The sequence below is a fragment of the Poromitra crassiceps genome (assembly GCF_964638095.1).
Source record: "Poromitra crassiceps genome assembly, chromosome: 3".
NCBI classification, from domain to species: domain Eukaryota; kingdom Metazoa; phylum Chordata; class Actinopteri; order Beryciformes; family Melamphaidae; genus Poromitra; species Poromitra crassiceps.
In genome coordinates, this window is record NC_139625.1 from 12,577,643 (window position 1) to 12,594,458 (window position 16,816).

Here is a 16,816-nt window from a genome sequence, read left to right on the forward strand (position 1 = left end):
AACATTATTCACTCTTAAAGGATGTCATTTAAAGTACAGTGGCACACACAATCTTGAGTCATCGTTTTTCAATCTTTTACTATCCCTACCTCAGCAATAAATCAAAAAGTTTTCACAAGTTTCTTTTTTGTTTTTAGACCGAGCTTAGTCAAAACGGGTAGAAATCTTTTATTAAAATATGTAAAAATTGTCACGCACCAGTCTGTCAAAGACAAATAATTTACAAATGAGGACATAGCAGGGACCGCATCAGCATTTTTCATAAGCTGATTCAAAGATGACACACACTGCTGAGAGCAGGAAACAATCACAGTTATTGAAAAATGTGGCTCCAGTTATTGAAGCAAGTGAAATTGACTTGAGGTGGAGCTTTATGAAATGGTATCGCATGCCAAGAAATGTTTGTGATGAATTTGGTTGAGTCAAATATGCCAAAAAGGAAAAACAATCTATCACCCGCCTTTAAAAATGCCATAAAAATCAATCTCAGCAACATGATACACATTTCCGATCGATTTTGTATTATATAAGTTAAACAATATTTTCTAGGTAAAAAAAAAAAAAAGTGAAGCTATGCAATTCTATACAGCTTGACATACACTGTCATTGTCAGAAGAGATTGAAAAGAAAACTGTATTATCAAAGAAAATGTCTCCTTACATGTGCAGTATATAACATAGTCTTCTTTGGTCACTGATCATGATGGGATTCGTGGAAGAATAAATTGCTTCTCACTTTAACTGTAGCCTATTAGAGCTGAACAGTCACGTGACATCTCTTGCCCCGGAAGTAAGTTTCCATTCATTTTCTCAATAGATATTTCAAAAAATCCATGTGATGTTTCAAGGCTGGAACCAAGCCAACCCGTGACCTACTGAATCGTGAGTGGAGTGAGCAACACACACACACACACACACACACACACACACACACACACACACACACACACACACACACACACACACACACACTTTATTTTTTGTTTTTTCTCCAAGTGAAATGTTTTATGGTCACTCCTGATTTGTTATATAAGGATGTTTCTAAATGTCTATGGTGAAAATTAATGGGAAACTCACTTCCGGGGCAAGAGATGTCACGTGAGTGTTCAGCTCTATAAAGAAGCAAAGTCTTATGTAATTGTGTATGCTAAGTTAGCATTTCTAGTGTTTGTTGTGTCCAAAATACCTATGGAAAATATGAATGGGATTAACAAGAATACAATCATTTGTGCTACATAGAGGCTTAGTACTACATTTTGTTCCATAAAAAAAAACACCTTTGTGAATTTTTGTCAATTCTGTTACTTTTTACATTGACTGTTGCTAGCAAATTGCTAATGGGAAATTACTAGCCTGTAACTAGCAGGAATGGAGAAGAAAAAAACAGCAAAAGAACAACTATGAGAACAAGGAAACTATGAGCAATAACAACTACAATAACTATTCAATGTAATGCTATGAAAATCATAATAACTTCAACGTACTGTACTACACAGAGAGAAAGTTGCCCGTGACCAGACCACAGCATCAAACCAATGCATCAGTGTTATTGTAGTCCACTTTCCTTGATGATTAGCATTTTGTTAGCAGAAATCAATATTAAAAGCAAGTAAAAGATCAAAATTCACAAAAGCCAATTCATATTTTCCATAGCCTACCAAGTAGGCTAGCAGACATGCTAATCTATGGCACACCTGACGCAACATCGCAGACCTCTTAAACACAATGGCTTCAATCAAGCCATTATAACATACGTTTTTACATTTTGACAGCAGTTTTTACAACATTTCGGTTGATTAAAAGCATTTAGCTGCTTTTCAACTGGGCAGTTCCTTGGGCATAATGGTGATGCTGAACCATTTCTCGAGCGAGTTCCTTCAGAACACGTTGAGATACGTCGCTTTAGAGTCCACGCCGATGGCATTCCTGGCCGTGCAGCGGTAGTAGCCGGCGTCCCTCTGTGTCGGGTTCTGGATGATGAGGGAGCCTTGTGGATGGAGGTACTTGTTTCCAAACAGGCGCGGCTGTGAGCTAACAGCCAGGCGGGTCTTATCGGGCGTTTCCCACGCTACTTCTACTCTAGGGATGCCGGCCGCTACGCAGTTCAACTGGACGGCGACTCCCCGCTTGGCGTACATCACAGCGGGAGGGCCGTTGGTAATACGAGGCGGGTACGCGATTACGACGACCGGCACCGAGAGCAGAGCGCTCCCGTACTCGTTGGCTGCTCGGCAAACGTAAGACCCCCGGTCGTAGACGGACGCCTGTTGGATGGCCAGCGTCCCGTTGGACAGGACGGCGTATCGTCCGGCTCGCTGCGGCCGGCTGAGGACGACCCCACTGGGCAGCGTCCACGTCAGTCTGAGGGATTTGCCGCTGGATAAGCAATGGAGCAAAACGTTCGCCCCGTTCATGATGCTGACGGGAGAGCTGTATCTGTTGCCGATCTCTGGCTTTCTCCCCGGGGACAGGGTGACGGTCCGCTCCACCAGCCCTCCGGAGTTCCGGCCCAGGCAGCGGTACATACCAGCCTCGGCCACAGAGGGGTTGCTGATGACCAAAGAGCCGTCGGGCCGGTGGAAAAACTTGGAGAAGCGAGCGCCACTCAGCAGAGGAGTACCGTTGGGTAGGACCCAAGTGACGTGGGGTAGCGCGGTGCCCTCGAAGGAGCAGTTCAACGTCATGGCGTTCCCCACGGTCAGCGACAGGCTATCTGTTTTCGGGCCTCTGATTTGCGGCCTCTCCACCACCTCTTTCACATCCAAGTGAACCGTGAGCCTGGCCTCCCCGCCTTCGTTACGGGCGATACAAGTCAGCTGACCCGAGTCTGACCTCTTGGGCGAGCGGATGTCCAGGGTCCCGTTAGGGTGAACCGCCATTCTGCTGCTGTAGTACGGCGCAGGGAGGATCATGTTTCCCGGCAGGACCCACATGACGCGGGGGACGGGGGTCCCCTTCGCTACACAGTCCACCCACTTCCGTTGATCCCGGGTCGCAGTCGCCCTCACGGCGTTGGCGGTGCCAATCAATCCGTTGATCGTCGGAGGAGTAACCAGGACCTCCAGCCTGATGACTTTGTGGTCCTGGCCTGCACTGTTCCTGGCTGTGCAAGTGTAGTTACCTCCATCAAAGCGTTGGGTCTTCTGAACCACCAAGGTCCCATCATTCAGGACCTGATATTTGTCCGGAGTCGGGGAGATGGCTCTGTTGGTGGGGGACATCCACGTGATAACGGGCGTGGGCTCCCCCTTGGCGCTGCACTTCAGCGACACCGTCTCGCCGTAGAAAACCCGGACGATCTCGTGGTTTTTGCTCTGGATTTGCGGCGGGTCGGTCGCAGCCTTCACCTTTACTCGGACCTTCATTTCGTCTTTGCCGAGCTGGTTCTCGGCGTAGCAGGTGTAGTCGCCCTCCTCTCGCATGCCGACGTCATTAAAGTACAGCGTCCCGTTGCCAAACACCACGTACCTACGCACCATTCAGACAGGGGGTGGGGGAGGAGAGGGATAGAGATTGTTACACTTTGACGATTGTAATGAAGCTGGTAATGACAAGCTATAGAACATTACATCCATAGAATGTTTATAAAATGTGCTCATTTGTTTGTTGCTGTATGTAGAACAAGGTAGCCTCAAAGTTATCATTTAACAATTTCTTTATACAGTTGGTCTGTCCTTAAAGGATGGCTTTACCGATAATCAACCCACTTTGTATCATATATAATGTCGGTAATATAAGCACATGGGGAGTGTTTACCTTCTCTCTCTGTTTACCTCAGAGAGAAAAATCCTCCTGCAGAAACTCCACCCCGCCAGCTGCAAGTCATTAAGGCTCGTTAAGGCTCTCCATGCATTCTCTGTGGATGTGCACATACTTAAAAAATAAAAATAAACAATAACAGCCGCCCTCGGAGCAGATTCTGCCTCTCCAGCAGAACCTCCGCAGCTCCGTTGTGACGTAAAACTCGTAACAACGGAGCGCTTTGCCAGAGGAGCAAATGGGAGATCTCCATGAGGAAAACACAGAGAGAAGGTAAACACTGCCCATGTGCTTATATTACCGAGATGATTAATGATACAAATGGGTCGATTATCAGTAAAGCCATCCTTTAATGAGGATCATTTTTGATGGATTTTCTTGAGATTTCTTTCGGGGAAATGACTATCATGTATTTCCATAACACAGTGCAGGACTGTGGGCTAAAAATATACACTTCTCGGTAAGACTGACAACTGTAAATGATCAATTGTCCAATTAGAAGTGAGGATTTGAGTCCCTTAATCTTCAGGAAGACTGCGCTCATAGATGAAGATATAAATATTGCGTCACATGATGTGTGGTATTCCTCCCCAAGCAATTCATCACATTTGTCCATATACAAGGGAAACTATTACGAGAGCTTTCTGCATACCAATTATGTAGCTTCTGTGTCAGCATTTGGCCTTCTTTTGAGCCTTTTCTTTGGCAGATGAGCAACAAAAGTGCTGCTATATGATGTAATGTGAATGTTTTTATGTGCTCAGCCAACTTGCGTGTTTGAAATGGGGAGGAGGGGGGATAGCAAGTTTGGTTGTTAAACCCTGTTAGACCAACTTTTTGACACGCCACATGTAAACACAATAATGTACTTCAAAACAGGAAAAGGCAATTACAAGTGAAGTTGTTGAAGTTGCTGCATCCCTGTCCATGGCACAACTGCGTCATTTTCTATAGAAGACAAGTCATTCATCTTCCAGGGTGCACCCCGCTGCCCGTGGAGTTTCCAACATGTGTGCCCATTTCCGTCGTTTACCGGCAATCATTTGATGAATGGCTTACTGCCATTACTAATGAGTCTAAACATGCCACGTTGATTAATTTATTGTGTGTTTATTACTCAAATAAGATGTTGGCAAAGATAAAGATTGTAGGAACACCACTGGCCAAGAGAGTTCAGACCTTGCCATGAAAGCGTGTGTCTTGCTTTTTGACTTTGTTTGCTAAAGATCTGCCACATGAGATGAATGTTTCCCCCTGACTGACAAATAAAATAAAACTGAAAGACAAATTAACATTTGACATTTCAACTGTAAACCACCTCACTGCTGTTATCTTCATGGGGAATAACGGTAATGACTTACGACCGAACGTTATTATAAAATGTTATTACATGTGACAAATAAACCAAACATAGCAAATTACATTTCCTTGTGTTAATGTAATTGAGCAGCTCTCTCATGTAGACTTCTTGTACTGTACTTTTTAAAGTTTTTTAAGTTAGTAATTTAGCTTGTAGCTATTTAAGTATATTTTGACTCAGTAGTCAGTACTTTGCTAAATTTCGAATTGCATCAATTACAGAGTACACAATTTGTACGCTCTCCATAAGCATTGCATCAGAAATTGGTCAAAGGTAAATTGCACATCAAACATCAAGAATGTGGAGGAAATGTTATGTGAAATCCTCAAATGTATCCATGATGACCGTTGCTTAGCTAACATCCAGCCAGCTACAGTATCTTTGGTTTGTTTTAGCTTGGTTGTTTTATAGCTAGTTCACATGCTTTGCTGGCTGACTGGATGGCTAACGTCAATAGAAGGATCAACGTAGCGTAGTGAAGGTATTGATTAATAGGGATGAGTTTTTTTCTTTGTGAATGATGATAATTTGGAATCTTATTTTTAAAAAGCTCATCATTGTACTAATTGAAGTAGAATTGTATTGCCCAAATTGTATTCTTAGCTAGCTCTCGTGGGCCACATAAAATGAGATGCCGGGCCGGATTTGGCCCCGGGGCCTTGAGTTTGACACATGTGGTCTATAGCATTATCACATATTGTCAACAATTCTCAACGGGGGGTCCTGGGACCACTAGGGTTCCTTGAGGGGGTTCCAGGGGCCCCCAGCAAATTGATGAATTGTTTATTTAATTTACAACAAGTGAACACAATTAGAGAATGTAGAGAAGAATGACTGTTTTGATTGTAGTTTCACGTCATAATTCTGGACAAAATCAGATCCTAACAAAAAACATTCTCAGATTTGAGAGATAGAATCTCATCAGATGGGGCATCTCTGGCTCTTACTGTATGAGGATAAAATTATGGGTCCTACATGAAAAGGTTTGAGAATCACTATAGAGTATATTTTAAATGACTTAATACTTTTACTTTAGTTATTTTTACACCAATAATTGTACTCCTACTTAACACAAGAAAGACAAATTAAGTTTGGCGGTCTAAAACGAAGCCAATTGAATGGGTTGGAAATATTTTTGAACTATTGTTTTCTACCGTGATTTAGAAAATCTATCAACGCTGTTCTGTACAGAAAGTGGGTGTATATAGGAATAGTATTGGAGGGACACAGGGATGCAGGGCTTACCTGCGACTGCGCCCCCCGCTGACTCGCTCTGTCTGTTTGTCCGGGTTGACCATGGTGCCGTCGGGCAGCGCCCAGCTGATTTGGGGGTTGGGGAGGCCAGAGGCCACGCAGTCCACCTTCAGGTTGCCCCCGTACGCCACCTCCTGGCTGGACCGCTGCTGCTTCTGCTGGATCTTGGCCGGCCTGGTCAGCACATTGGCCCGCAGCAGGACGTAGTCGTCGCCCATCTTGTTGCGCGCCACACATAGGTAGTCGCCGCCGTCCTTGTCGGTCATGGAGTGGATGGTCATAGTGCCGTTGGGGAAGACCTTGATCCTGGGGTCAAAACTGGTAAAGAGAATGGCCGTTCTTTAGATGTGGTGAATGCGGCTGGAATGTGAGTTCAAAGGAATTTTCTGTTTATTTCATTTTAACATTATTAATATGAATGTACACAATGCTTTCAGTTAGTTTTTTTTTAAATCTGTCATCCTATTGTTTACTGTAAGCTCCCCCGCCCCCATATATTCAGTTCTGATTAAAAATCAGACCACCTGACAAATCCATACAGATTTTATTTATTCACTTAGGCATTCATTTATTAGGGAAATAATTTAAGCATTTATTCAGTCATTTGGGCATATTTATTTATTTGTTTGTTTATTTATTTGTTTGTTTGTTTATGTCTCTCTCTCTATATACCTATATGTATGTGAGCATTTATTTATTCATTTATTCCTTGTTTTCTTGCTCATTCATTCGTTCGTTCCCTCGTTCGTTCGTTCATCCATCACCTGTACTGAGCATCCACCAGTTTGTTGCTGGGAGTCCTCCAGATGATGCGGGGCTCCGGCTGTCCTGCAGCCAGGCAGTCGAGCTGCAGCTTCCCCCCGTAGATCACATCCGTCCTCTGGGGAGACGAGGAGGCGATCCTGGCCTTGGTGGAGGAGGAAGGGCTCCTCCGTACGCTCAGCATCACCGTTCTCCTGGTGGCTGCCACCGAATTGCTGGCCGTGCACTCGTACCTCCCGGCGTTCCCCGGGCCCACACCGGACACAAAGAGCGTCCCATTGGGGAAGACGAGGAGGTTGCGTCCACTAACAAACTGCGAAGCGACGAGCTGGAAGCCATCGGGTGTGATCCAGCGGATGACGGGTGGCGGGGAACCCTTGGCGGTGCAGTGGATGTAGGCGGTGCTGCCCTCTGGCAGGGTGGTGTTCTCATGTGCCGCCTGCTGGATCACAGGTGGCAACGAAGACACGTGGAGACGCACGGACACCGTGTCGGCCCCCGCTGCACTGCTGCCGATGCACTTGTAAATCCCTCTGTCTGTGTACCCGGCCTGTGTGATCCGCAGGGTGCCGTTACTATGCACCGCCACTCGCTGAGAAGCGACAGCAAGCGGGGCGGCGGCCATGTGGACATAGTCAGGAAGCACCCACGTAACTCGGGGGTTAGGGTGCCCCTGGACACTGCACTCCAAATCGATGTTGCCGCCTAGATAGACAGTGGCGTCTCGGTGCCGAGGTTGGAGCACCCGCGGGTGCTGAGATAGGACCGCGAGGCTGACCACCATCTTGTCGGTGCCATACTGGTTCTGCACCATGCACAGGTACTGGCCCCGGTCCATGGGTTGTGTCTTCCTGATGATCAGTGTACCGTTGGGATGGACCTCAAATCTCTGGACCCTGGTGTTCTGAGCAACACTTGCCCCTGTGTGAATGGAAATATGGACATGTCAAAACACGATGAAGGACATGTTTATTCACACATTAGATTACATTAAAACGGAATGATCCTCATGGAGAACTAGCCCTCGCAAAGCAAGCATCAGAAGAACAGGATCTAAATCAGATTATAGCAAAAATGAGGGTTATGTAAACATACGCAACCAACAAGTCCAAATACCTCACACAAATATGTCAAATGCATCATCAACACAATGTGAAAAGTAGTATCTGTAGAAGCGGAACTTAGTGAGACAGAAATGCAGATTTGTGCATTATAAAAAAGAATCGTAAAAATAGGAAGAAGCCAATATATGTGAATCAGAGGAATATGAGGCATATGAGAAAGATAATATTGTCTCACATATTATCCTTTACATGTGCATATTATACGTCGGATATTATACGAAGGATTTACAGGATGTACAAAAATATAAGCTTGTGTGCTATAACAGTGGGGGTTACCATATAGCGGTTGAGATGTTACCGGAGATGAGAAGATGATTTCGGGGAGGCTTATATATATCATGTTGATAATCTCTAGGATTCATCTTTCTGCGTTTACCGCTATAATGCAACTATCCCCTGGAGGTAGACTGTGTTAGATTAGATAGCTGTGGAATGAGGGATATCTGCAGCCCCTGGGCTTCCACCAATTATGACTCGGTCTGATACAGGAAATTAAAAGTTGTTGTGGTGTCACAGTTCATCGGCCTCGTCATGTATGGACATCTCTGGGTCGTCAGAGGTTGCGAGTTAAAAAAAAAAGAGGCACAGCCACTGTGCTATATAGTGAGTTAGACATGTGATATCATAAACACACAGATAACCGACATTTGCAGTGATGATGCAGACAGCATTTGACAGACAGTGATGTGCAGGTCAAAGTTCAAAGTCAACCCAGATTAGCACTAAATGTTCACAATATAAAGTAAACATTCATATGAAAACAGCCTTTGAAAGTGTTCTGAACTGATATCAAAAAGATAATTAGGTTCTGATTTCACAAAATGTTGCAGGTATCAGCTGAGCTATGGACCACTATGGACATTGTCTCAACTTACATTTTGGCACTACTATATATTTACACAGGTTTTCAACATTGGTGCAGGCTGTCATATCATCTAATCGATGTACAACATGTTTGCAGGGTTTGTTGTAACAAATCACAGTGAGATTACATCCTACTCTGATCAAAAACGAGGGCAGGTTTGAGGCTATGTGTGAATTAGACGTAGAAATACCAAGCAGTAACATCACATGATTCTATGTTTCCTTTAGGTGGGTAAAATATCTCTCTATTTTACTTGATTATTCATCTTTTAATGTAATGCATTTTGCTTGTTCTTTTAGCCTATGCGAAATTGATCTTTTTCCACCTTGTAATATCTGTTTTTATTTCTGCATGCTCTTTTCTCTATTTCTCTATTTTATGTAAAGCACTTTAAATTGCCTCTGTGTATGAAGAATAAACTTGCTCTGCCTCGTGGAATTAAGTGCCAAGAATGCTGAGTTATGAGTTATGAGAGTTATGAGAGTTATCAGATTGAGTCATACATACCAGTGGCAACTTTAGTCCACGACAGGAAGGGCATGGGCTCCCCCTCAGCCTCGCAGGGAAGCTGCGCATCTGTTTCGGCATTCACAGTAATAGTCTGGAAATGGCTCTTTGTTATCCTCGGCTTCCCTCTTGGAATAGAGCCTAATCCAGGTAGCCCATGCCTTGTGGACACATCCTGGGTCGAAGCGGTGCCTGTTCTCAGCCTCTCCCTGGATGCATCGGTCTGTGCAATGGACCGAGATGTCGGGGTAATTGTGGGGGGGGCGAGGGTGGTCGTCTGTCTGACTCTCTGTCCACCGGTCTGCTTTGGGGAGGCTGGATTCGTTCTGTCACCGAGTCCTATTTCGCGATCGGGCGAGCGAGTTGCTGCAGGATGAGCGGCGGCTGCTGTTGTTGTGCTCGGCTCTGATCTGCTGATGTTAGGGAGATCTTTGTCTGGGGGGAAATGGCTTTTCTGGTCTTGGCTGTGGTTGTCCGGGATGTGGTTGAACTTTGGACCCTCCTGCACGGTGGTCCTCAACGGAGGTCCCGTGTTTTTGGGCATTGTGACATGTGGCCTCCCCCGGGACGGGATCACACGAGGAGGCTTTGCTGTGGTAGAGGAGGCAGGTGTTGTTATAGTGGTGCTCGTACTGAGAGCGTTGGCGTCTGCTCCTCGGTGGGTCATTTCTTTTATAGGCCTGTCCTCGTCTGAGGCGGCGCTGCTAGTTGTATTTCGACTAGAACTCTGATAAGAACTTTCAGATGCTTGAGGCCTCTTTGCGGTAATCCATTCTGTCTCGGCAACTCCATCATCGAAAAGGAGGCTGCTCTCGGTGGTAATTGAGACACTTTGAGTGTGTGCGCCGAAGGTCGTGTTCATTTCACGCTGGATGAAGGAGGACACAGGCGAGGAGGATGGCTCCCCGCCGATCTCTTTCAAAGGCATCTTTTCGGTGGCTGTGTATCGATGGCCCGATTGGTTCTGCTCTCCATCTGGTTGCACTTGCAGCTCAGTGTGGAAATTCCCCGGGGACTTGTCAGAATGTGGCACAGGTCCAAGGTCTCCCGTAACACTTTTAACCCTTTGTGTCTCCTCTAAAGGTTTCACAGGCGGAAGAGGGGTGCTCGTAAAGCTCTGCCGACTAGCTGACGTGGGCGTATCCCGACGGTCCGGAGGAGACGCGCTCTCCGAGATCCCCGAGGCTCCCGGAGCGCTCGTCTCTCCTCCGCGACCCGCTCCTGGAGAGGTCGCTGGAAATGATGGTGTGGCTGATGTGCTTTCGAACAGTGGTTTGGCCGGGCGGAGAAGGCTGGCCTTTGTTTCGGGGAGAGAGGCTAGTTCATCATGCCTGGAGACTGTGCTTTCTTTGTGACTCAGTCTGCCTGATGACGTTGCTTGGCCGCCCGTGAATGGAACAGTGGTATTGAAGTTGGCTGCTGTTTTGATTATGGTCATTTCTGATGAGTCTATTTTTAGCCGTGTGGAGGCAGTGGTCCTGGCTGTTGATGCTTCTATTTTTAGCCGTGTGGAGGCAGTGGTCCTGGCTGTTGCTGCAGGGGTAGCATCCGCCGGTGCGGCGGTGCTAAAGCGCGAGAGTCCATTCAGCTTTTGCTTCTTCCTGTTCGGCCTTCTCCTCCGACCCCCGTTCCTCCTCCTGGAATGAGGGCGTCGGGGGCGAGCGGTCACGCCAAACTCCTTTCTCGTCGTCGGGGCGAGCGCAGGCCTCGCCGTCGCAGAGGGCATCGCGAGCGGCGCTCCAGAGCGCAAACTGTCAAGAGTTGTGTCCTTTGGCCGAGTGTGTGGCGGCGATGTCGTTGCGGTCTCACTAAGATATTTTCCATTCTCGCGGCGGTTTGTTTCGGGTTCAGTTGGGCCGCTCACTGCAGGGCTGCTGAGCTGACTTCCACCTAAAGAGGGCTCTCTGTCCTCGTTAGAGCCGCCGGCCACAACATGACGTCGTGTATCCTCGTCCTCGCTCCCCTCAGATGCCTCGGACGTATCAGCTGCTGTGACTGCATCCACATCTGTGTTAGTGCTTTGATTGCCTTGTCCAGACTTGTCATACGACGACGTGCTGCTGCTGCTGCTTGCACTGTCGGGGTTAGTCTGCCAACGGGTGACAGCGATGTGGGGAACAGATGTGGGCCGTGGAAGGGGAAAGACACCACTTGAGCTTGTGTGTGGGTTGGTGTCGTGAGATGTCTGGGGTACTTTGTGAGTACTGTATGATGTGTGTGGGGCTGCTGTAGGATGTGTGTCTACTAGTGTGTTGTGAGTGTTGGGCGTCACTCGTGTACGATGGATATGATTGGTTTGAGTGTTGGTGCGCTGCATTGGGCCTGATGGTGATGTTGTGGTGTAAACCCGGCTCTCTTCCTCGTCCTCTGTCGATCCCTCCCTATTGTCTTGTGACCGCGGTGTCGTCTGCATCTCTGTGGTGTGCTGAACTGGCTTTGGCGTCACCGTATTCTGACCGCCTCGGTCTCTAATCTTAGCCAAGATGTTCGCCCATTTCTCCGGGTCTATTTTATTGTTTGACATGTTGACCCGTCTCCTGGTGTCGGTGACGGCGTTCTTCTTGTCCTCGACGCGCGGCCCCGTTGGCTTCCGCAGCACCGGCGGCCTCCGCCACGTACCCCTGGACGGATGTCCCAGCCGCCTGCCTGCACCCACCCCACCCGGGCCTCTCCTTCTCGTGAGATCCGGGCGGCTCACCCGAGTGAGCTCCCCATCCCCAGATGCCTCCTCCACCTCCTCCGTGGGGACTTTAATCTTGGTGTTGACCCCCGAGGCTGACTGAGGTCTCGCTGGAAACTTCCTCAGTGGCCTTATCACCCCCGTGCGTCTGGTGAGGGTGACTTTTGTTGCCAGAGTATCCACACCGTGTTGATTTATGGCGACGCATTTATAATAGCCGCTGTCCGATAACTGCCCCTGTGCGATTCGCAAAGTGCCGTTGGAATAGACCAACGCTCTGGAAGAGTTGGCCTTGAAACTGACTATGTTGCTGCCTGGTAGAATCCAGTTAATCTCAGCATCAGGTGAGCCAGATGCCGCGCAAGGCAGGGAGACGGGGTCCCCCGCGAATCCCTCGACAGGCGGAGGTGAGCCATCTGCCCCTGGAGGAGGGCTGGAGGATTCCTCCACTGTCAGACGGAACGGCAGGATGGCGAGATCTCCGTGAACCTCAGCGATGCAGTAGTAAATTCCTGTGTCTGAGTGGCCGACGGTTTTAATGGCCAGCTGTCCATCAGTAGACACAGACAGCCTGTTGTCTGGGCTGCTGTACGGCGCCGCCACCTTGGAGCCGTCTGGCAGCATCCAACGGATAACCGCTCGGTCTGAACTTTGCACGTTACAGTACATTTGGGTAGCGCGTCCCACCACAGCACTCAACACTGTACGAGTCGTGTTTGTGGACTCAATCATGACCCATGTCCTCCTCTGTCTGCGCACCAGCTCAGCCTCCACGGTCTCGGAGAGGCGCGTGCTCAGGAGCAACTTGACCCTCTTCCCTGTGGACTGAGGTCTGTTCAGCTGCAGGTCGACAGATGTCTGCATCAGCCATGCCGGCTGGGCCACCATGTTCACCTTCACACCAGTGTAATAAAGTGCGTCCTTCTCCGCATCCTGTCTGTACGTGTAGCTGAGATGAGGCTCTTTACTCAGCATGATCACCCTCTGTAGGTGGGCTGGCACGTTGCTGTAGTACGCGATGAGCCTCCAGAGTCGCTCGTAGTTCTCCCTGTCGATAGGGCATTCCAGATCTACTGACAGGGTGATGTTGGAGGCCAGCTGGAGCTGGTTGACCTGCTCCCAGTTGATCTTGGTGATCTCTCTGGGCTCGCCAATGCTGCACACCAGATCCACCTTATTCCCATGTTCGTCAGACATGCCCAGGGAGATGTTGCCGAACGGTTCCCTGAAGTCATCCGGGCCCATGACCTCGCTCTCTGTGTCCTCGGGTGCGGTGGCCCTTTGAGGAGAGCTGATGACGGGGCTGCTGCAGACCAAGTTCTCCAGAGCCTGGAGCTCCTTCCTCTGGAGGTGCTTGGGGGAGGCGCACATGGGACACAACTGGCCGCCGGGGAGGGCCCGGTCCTTTTTGCACTTCAAAACACCTAGAGCACAAGAAAACAAGAGCAGCACTATTGTTATGACTGCTAATTTGGCAACTTCAAATAAGACCTAAAACAATTGTAATTTATCATCTGTATATGCTCTAAAATCACAACCACAATTCATTCATCGTCTTTACCTGCTCGTTCCCATTCAAGGTCACGGGTGGCTGGAGGCTATCCCAGCATGCATTGGGTGGAAATACTCTGGACAGGTCACCAGTCCATCACAGGGCACAACTCATATAGACACTCACAATCACACCTATGGGTAATTTAGAGTATCCAATCCATGTGACCATATGTCTTTGGATTGTGGGAGGAAACCCAGGAGAACAACAGAAAGGACCCGGGATCAAACCCGGGACTTTCTTGCTGTGAGTGGAAAGTGCTAGCCACCATGCCGCCCTCACTCAAAGCAACACGTCTCTGCGGTTTATCCTGAAGTACAAGAAAAGTAAGATATCTAAATGAATTTGCTATCCAGAAGTGAAAGGGCTAACCTGGTGAGGTTTTATCCCAGCCATGGAGCCACCTCATGCGGCAGTCGCAGCTCCACGGGTTCCCGTGGAGGTACAGGTTCTCCAGCTGAGGCATGGTCGGCAGCAGCCCTCCGGGCAGCGTGGTCAGCTGGTTGTCCGACAGGTACAGGTGCCTCAGGGTGGACACGTGGAAGTGGCCCATCAGGGAGAAGGTGGTGAAGGTTGCCGGGTGCAGCTGCTGAAGCCGGTTGCCTTCCAGCTGCAGCAGGCGCAGGGAGGTGAGGCCCTGGAAGGCGTCTGGGTGGATGAACTCCAGCCGGTTGTGATCCAGGTGTAATCTGGCCAAAGCCCACAGGCCCTGAAGCGTGTGTCTGTTGATCTCCCTCAGCTTGTTGTAGCTGATCTTCAGCATCTAGACCAATGAAGAAAGAGAGGAACCAAAGTCATTATCCTGACATTACAATTCAAAAAGGACACTAACAATAACATATTATGAATGCTAAGCATGCTAACCAAGCATTGTGAAACTGATTGATGATACTGTATAAGTAGTATTACTTCTGAGGAATTAGTATTAAAACCTGGCACGGAAACTAACAATAGCATCCTATGAATGGGTTAGGGTTGTTGTGTTATGTGTTGTTATGGAGCGAGTGACCATGTACCAAATCCAAATACCACCGGCCCTGGTGTCGCAGTTCTATTCTATTCTATTCTATTCTATTCTATTCTATTCTATTCTATTCTAAACAAGAGTTTTAAATGATTACAAAATATGTATGAATTAAATCACTGTGCTTTTAGTTGTGTGGATCAAGGGTTAACTGCTTTTATCATGCCAAGGAGCTGCTATTAAATGCTCCTTCATATTCACATTTTGTTTTGCATTCCCATCTGCTAAAACATTATTTCATTAAGTGCAAAATGGCACAGCCTCTGAAGCTGAATCAGAACACCGGTGCTGCTATTAGTCACTCCACTGAGCTACCTGTGTGAAATTAAAGCAAAATTGGACTACATTTAGAAGTAACAAGGGAGAGAGAGCATGGCAGAGGAGAGACAGCATGTTTCTCAAGGAGGTTCCTGGACGAGACCCACTGATGCAGATGCGAGGTCATATTATGGGATGCACCCTGCGATGCAGAATAGCAGGAAGTAATTCATTCATTCATCGGCAACACATGTATGACCATTGTACCTGTAGGGATAGGGCGTCCCTGAAAGTTCCATCAGGGAGAGCGTGGATGTCGTTCCCGTGGATCATCAGAAGCTCCAGGTTCCTCAAACCAGCCAGCGATTTGTCTGTGATCTTATTGATGCTGTTGAACCTGGAAACCACACAGCAAAGGAAGTGTAGGTGAGCCATAAAAACAATGCCATTGACAATGGAATCTAAAGAGCCACAACAGCAAGGCTGCAGTATGGGGGTGAAATCAGGTCAAGTGGGCCACTCTTTTTGGCAGGTCGTCCAGTGGTTCTCAAATTGGGGTACGCACAATGCCTGTGTCCCCTGCCTATACCAACACGAGGGTCGCAGGTTCGCGCCCCTGTGTTACCTCCGGCTTGGTCGGGCGTCCATACAGGCACGATTGGCTGTGTCTGTGGGTGGGAAGCCGGATTAAGGGTATGAGTCCTGGTCGCTGCACTAGCGCCTCCTCTGGTCGGTCGGGGCGCCTGTTCGGGGCAGAAGGGAACAGCGTGATCCTCCCACGTGCTGCGTCCTGCCGATGAAGCTCCCCGTTGTCAGGTGAAAAGAAACGGCTGACAACTGCGCATGTGTCGGAGGAAGCATGGTGCTAGTCTACGGCTCTCCCCAGATCGGCAGAGGGTTGAGCAGCGACCGGGTCAGCAGGGGGAAATTGGCCAAGTACAATTGGGGAGAAAATGCGGAAAAAAATCTGAAATAAAGTAGACATTCCCTATAATGTTAATGCGGCAAAATCAAAAATCAAAATAAAGATTGTGCACAAGTCCCGAATCTCAAGTCCCGAGTCGAGCCTCAAGTGTTTTGAGGACAAGTCTCAAGTGATTGTGTGTGCGACTCGAGTCCAAGTCCCCATCTCTGCCTGATGAGCCAACTGACCTGACCTCACCCTAACATAACATAACAGAGATGCCACGACAGCTGTGCTGAGGGGGCAGACAGGACTAACCCCAGGTTGATGCGCTCCACTTGCTTGGAGATGGCGGTGGGGATGGAGAGCAGGGAGCGGAAGGTGCAGTGGAGCTCTGTGGGCTGGGGGCAGGAGCAGGGCCGGGGGCAGGGCAGAGCGGCAGCGGGGGGCAGCACAGCCAGCAGCAGCAGCACCAGGGTGTGGAGGAGGCACACAGCTGGCCGGGCCATCTTCAGCCACCGGAGGCAAGGTCACAACAGCTGGCCGCCCAGGGGGAGAATCATCATCATCATCATCATCATCATCATCATCATCATCATCATAATGGGAGTTAAGTAGCTGCTTATTAGCATGCTCATATTGCCTGTTTATTAATCATTATAAAGCCTTATTCTGCATGACCATATTCTACTAGTACTACTACAATCTTATCTTATCTTTGCTCATTAGGTAGTACCACTAATTCATATTAAAGGAGAATTTCACAGA

The 16,816-nt window shown here is 48.2% G+C and overlaps 1 protein-coding gene across 1 annotated transcript; it reads right to left on the reverse strand.

Moving 5' to 3' along the window:
* Positions 1-79: 79 nt before the first annotated feature.
* mxra5a (matrix-remodelling associated 5a) lies at positions 80-16,557 on the reverse strand (the record flags this gene model as incomplete). Its single annotated transcript, XM_083632920.1, has 8 exons — positions 80-3,467; positions 6,364-6,690; positions 7,137-8,055; positions 9,631-11,719; positions 11,903-13,734; positions 14,235-14,625; positions 15,412-15,541; positions 16,367-16,557. The coding sequence occupies 8 exons, from the start codon at positions 16,555-16,557 to the stop codon at positions 1,877-1,879; spliced, it is 7,470 nt and encodes a 2,489-aa protein (XP_083489046.1). The 3' UTR covers positions 80-1,876.
* Between the last annotated feature and the right edge of the window lie 259 nt (positions 16,558-16,816).